Here is a 2,714-nt window from a genome sequence, read left to right on the forward strand (position 1 = left end):
CTGCTCTCTATCAGTCGTGAGATGAGAGAAGAGACAGGAGAGACAGAAAGAGAGAGAGAGAGAGAGAGAGAGAGCTAGGCTGCGTCTTCAAATCATTAATGAGTCCTACTCCGAGAGAAAGAGCTAGGCTGCGTCTTCAAATCATTAATGAGTCCTACTCCTCACACCCAAATCAATCATTTTTAAGGTTTGATGGATACAGTAACTAGTACCATATATATGTATATATAAAACCCTCAAACTTTTGCATACATTCCTTCCTAAAATGTCGTGGCCGCTCTCTCTATCATTCATCTAATATTATTTCTACATTTAATTAAGAGCGATACTTTAATATAATAATTAAGGGTTACGCAGTATCTAAGTAACATTTCGGTTTCTTCTAATAAAACACTCCATGCTTTTGAAGCATATGTACATAGATGTATTTATATATATATATAATACGAGTTTTTTTGGGTTTTTTGTAGATGCCCATTTCAGAGACGGTCATGGATCGACCCTTGAAAGTGTGAAATTTATTAGGGCCCCTTTGTTGATGAGTTCGTCCACACATATTTGATTATACCCTGATTCTACAGAAAGAGCTGAAGAACAGATAAAAGAATAGAAAAAGGGGTTAGTTTATAATGCAGAAATGGCTAGTTAATTATATATCAGTAATTTTGTATAATTTTATGTGTTTTTGGGTCTCTGAAAAGTTCTGCTGCCTCCCAAACAAGATCTCTTGCTCAATTGTAGCAACCATTTTGTAAAAAAGAATACATATATACTATACTTAGAGGATCGGCCCATGATATGGGCATCAAAGGATGGAACTTAGCAGCTGCAGCTTAATTTTTGTTCATTTTGTCGAGTCTTAACCCAATTGTAGAATTAAACTCTTAATCTATTAATTATAGAATATATATGTGTGTGTGTGTGTGTGTGTGCGTGTGTGTGTAGAGAGAGGGAGAGATTGCTAAAATTATATATGATGTATTAATTCTCATAGATGAAGATCCAGACTCACATGATCATCTACAGTCGACTGTGATTCATACACATTTCGGCTCTGAGACGCAGAGCCACCCATCACCGGCAATCTCCTCACCTCATCATGACCAGCAAACATCAATGGCGCCGAAGAATGATGAATGGAAGAAGAGTCACGACTAAAAGCACCGCCGGGGGTCTGCTGGCCACTGGCAGGAACTCCCCACAACGATAGAGGGCTGCCGTTGATGGGCGGCTGAGGGTAGAACCTAGCCCTGGGCGTGGCAGCCGCGTAATTAGCATTAGCGGTACTGCTGTGGTAATTGGCCACGGCGCGTGCGGGCATGGAGCCAAGGTGGTGGTGGTTCATGAGGTTGTAGACGGCGGCGGAGTAGGAGAAGCTAGCGCCGCCGTGGAGTATAGCGGAGTGGAGGTGGGCGCGTTTGGCCTGCTGGCGTTCGCGTTTGTGGGCGTTTTGGTGGCCGCCCAGGGCTTGGGAGGTGGGGAAGTTTCTGCAGCAGTAATGGCATTCGAATTTGCGGCTGCTCTCGCCGTTGTGATCGGTCTCTTTGAGTTCTAATTCGCTGGTGCTGGCGCTGGCGGTCTCGGTCTCCGCCGACTCGGACTGATCGGGGGCGCCGCCAAACTCGATGCCGAAGAGGCGGATGGATTTTTCTTTGACGGGCGGAGGCGCGGGGCGTAGGAAGGGGAGCTGAGAGAATGATTCAACGTTCATGAAGTCTTGGGTTTCCCTCTGATGAGTCGATGATGACTTCTCCATGGGAGGAGAGGAGGGCTCAGTGTTTCTGGTTTGCAGAAAAGGCCCCGAAAGGAGAAGGCTGCACCAGAGCCTCAAGAGCGGCAAAGGGAAGATATCTACCGAGAACGTTGGAGGAAGAAGAAGAAGGGGAGAGAGAGAGAGAGAGAGAGAGATTGTGTGGTGAGCTTGCTCTGTAAATGGGAGGGTCTGGTTCAAGAAAAAGGAAATTAAATTGGGAGATGATATATCTCGGATATGGAGGTTCCGAAATGACACAATCCATCTTTTTGTGATTGAAAATGATATGGTTACCAGTTATTATTTGTGCACTTATAATATGATCATGTTCTATGATTTCTTGTAATTATCGTTCTTGTACGATTTTTCATCGTTCGTGTACTCAATTTTGTGATAGATGAAGTAAATTATACAGGGAGATTTTGTCTCACTGCGCAAGATAAGAAATCGAACCCACGATCCACTAGTGTAAATCTCAACTTATCGTGACTCAACCACTTGACTTATGTCCCAAGAGGCCATGCTCTATGATTTCTTTAATCTTAAGAATGAGATGATTCTTTACTGCAAAATCTATATTTTTATTCTTATGCTTTTAAGTTTTTTTTATTTGATCACTCAAATTTTTTGTTATTTTAATTATACTCTTGTACTTGTATTTTCAAGTCAATTTAACTCATATACTTTGATTTTTTTCATGTGACAACTCAAATTTTTCGTTATTTCAATTACACCCATATATCTACATTTTTCGAGTTAATTTAATTCATTTACTTTAATATATAAATAAAAAGGTAAAGTGAGATGAGTTAATTTAACTTTTTTTATATATATCAAAGTACATAGGTTAAATTGACTCGAAAATATAAGTATAGAAATATAATCGAAATAACAAAAAATTAGATGATCACACAAAAAAAAAAGAGTAAAAGTATAGAGGCAAAAATATAGATTTAGCTTA

General features: G+C 40.4%; 1 protein-coding gene across 2 annotated transcripts; it reads right to left on the reverse strand.

Moving 5' to 3' along the window:
• Nucleotides 1–264: 264 nt before the first annotated feature.
• LOC127788933 (zinc finger protein 8-like) lies at nt 265–1,972 on the reverse strand. Of its 2 annotated transcripts, XM_052317648.1 has the most exons (2): nt 1,013–1,972; nt 265–587 (listed from the first exon to the last, which is right to left on the reverse strand). In XM_052317648.1, exons 1-2 carry the CDS (start codon nt 1,754–1,756, stop codon nt 576–578), a joined length of 756 nt encoding a protein of 251 aa, XP_052173608.1. In that variant the 5' UTR covers nt 1,757–1,972; the 3' UTR covers nt 265–575. The 2 variants fall into 2 exon arrangements, with proteins under 2 accessions (XP_052173608.1, XP_052173607.1); XM_052317647.1 differs by lacking the exon at nt 265–587 and having other exon boundaries at nt 933–1,972.
• Between the last annotated feature and the right edge of the window lie 742 nt (nt 1,973–2,714).

The sequence above is a fragment of the Diospyros lotus genome, chromosome 13 (assembly GCF_014633365.1).
Source record: "Diospyros lotus cultivar Yz01 chromosome 13, ASM1463336v1, whole genome shotgun sequence".
NCBI classification, from domain to species: Eukaryota; Viridiplantae; Streptophyta; class Magnoliopsida; order Ericales; family Ebenaceae; genus Diospyros; species Diospyros lotus.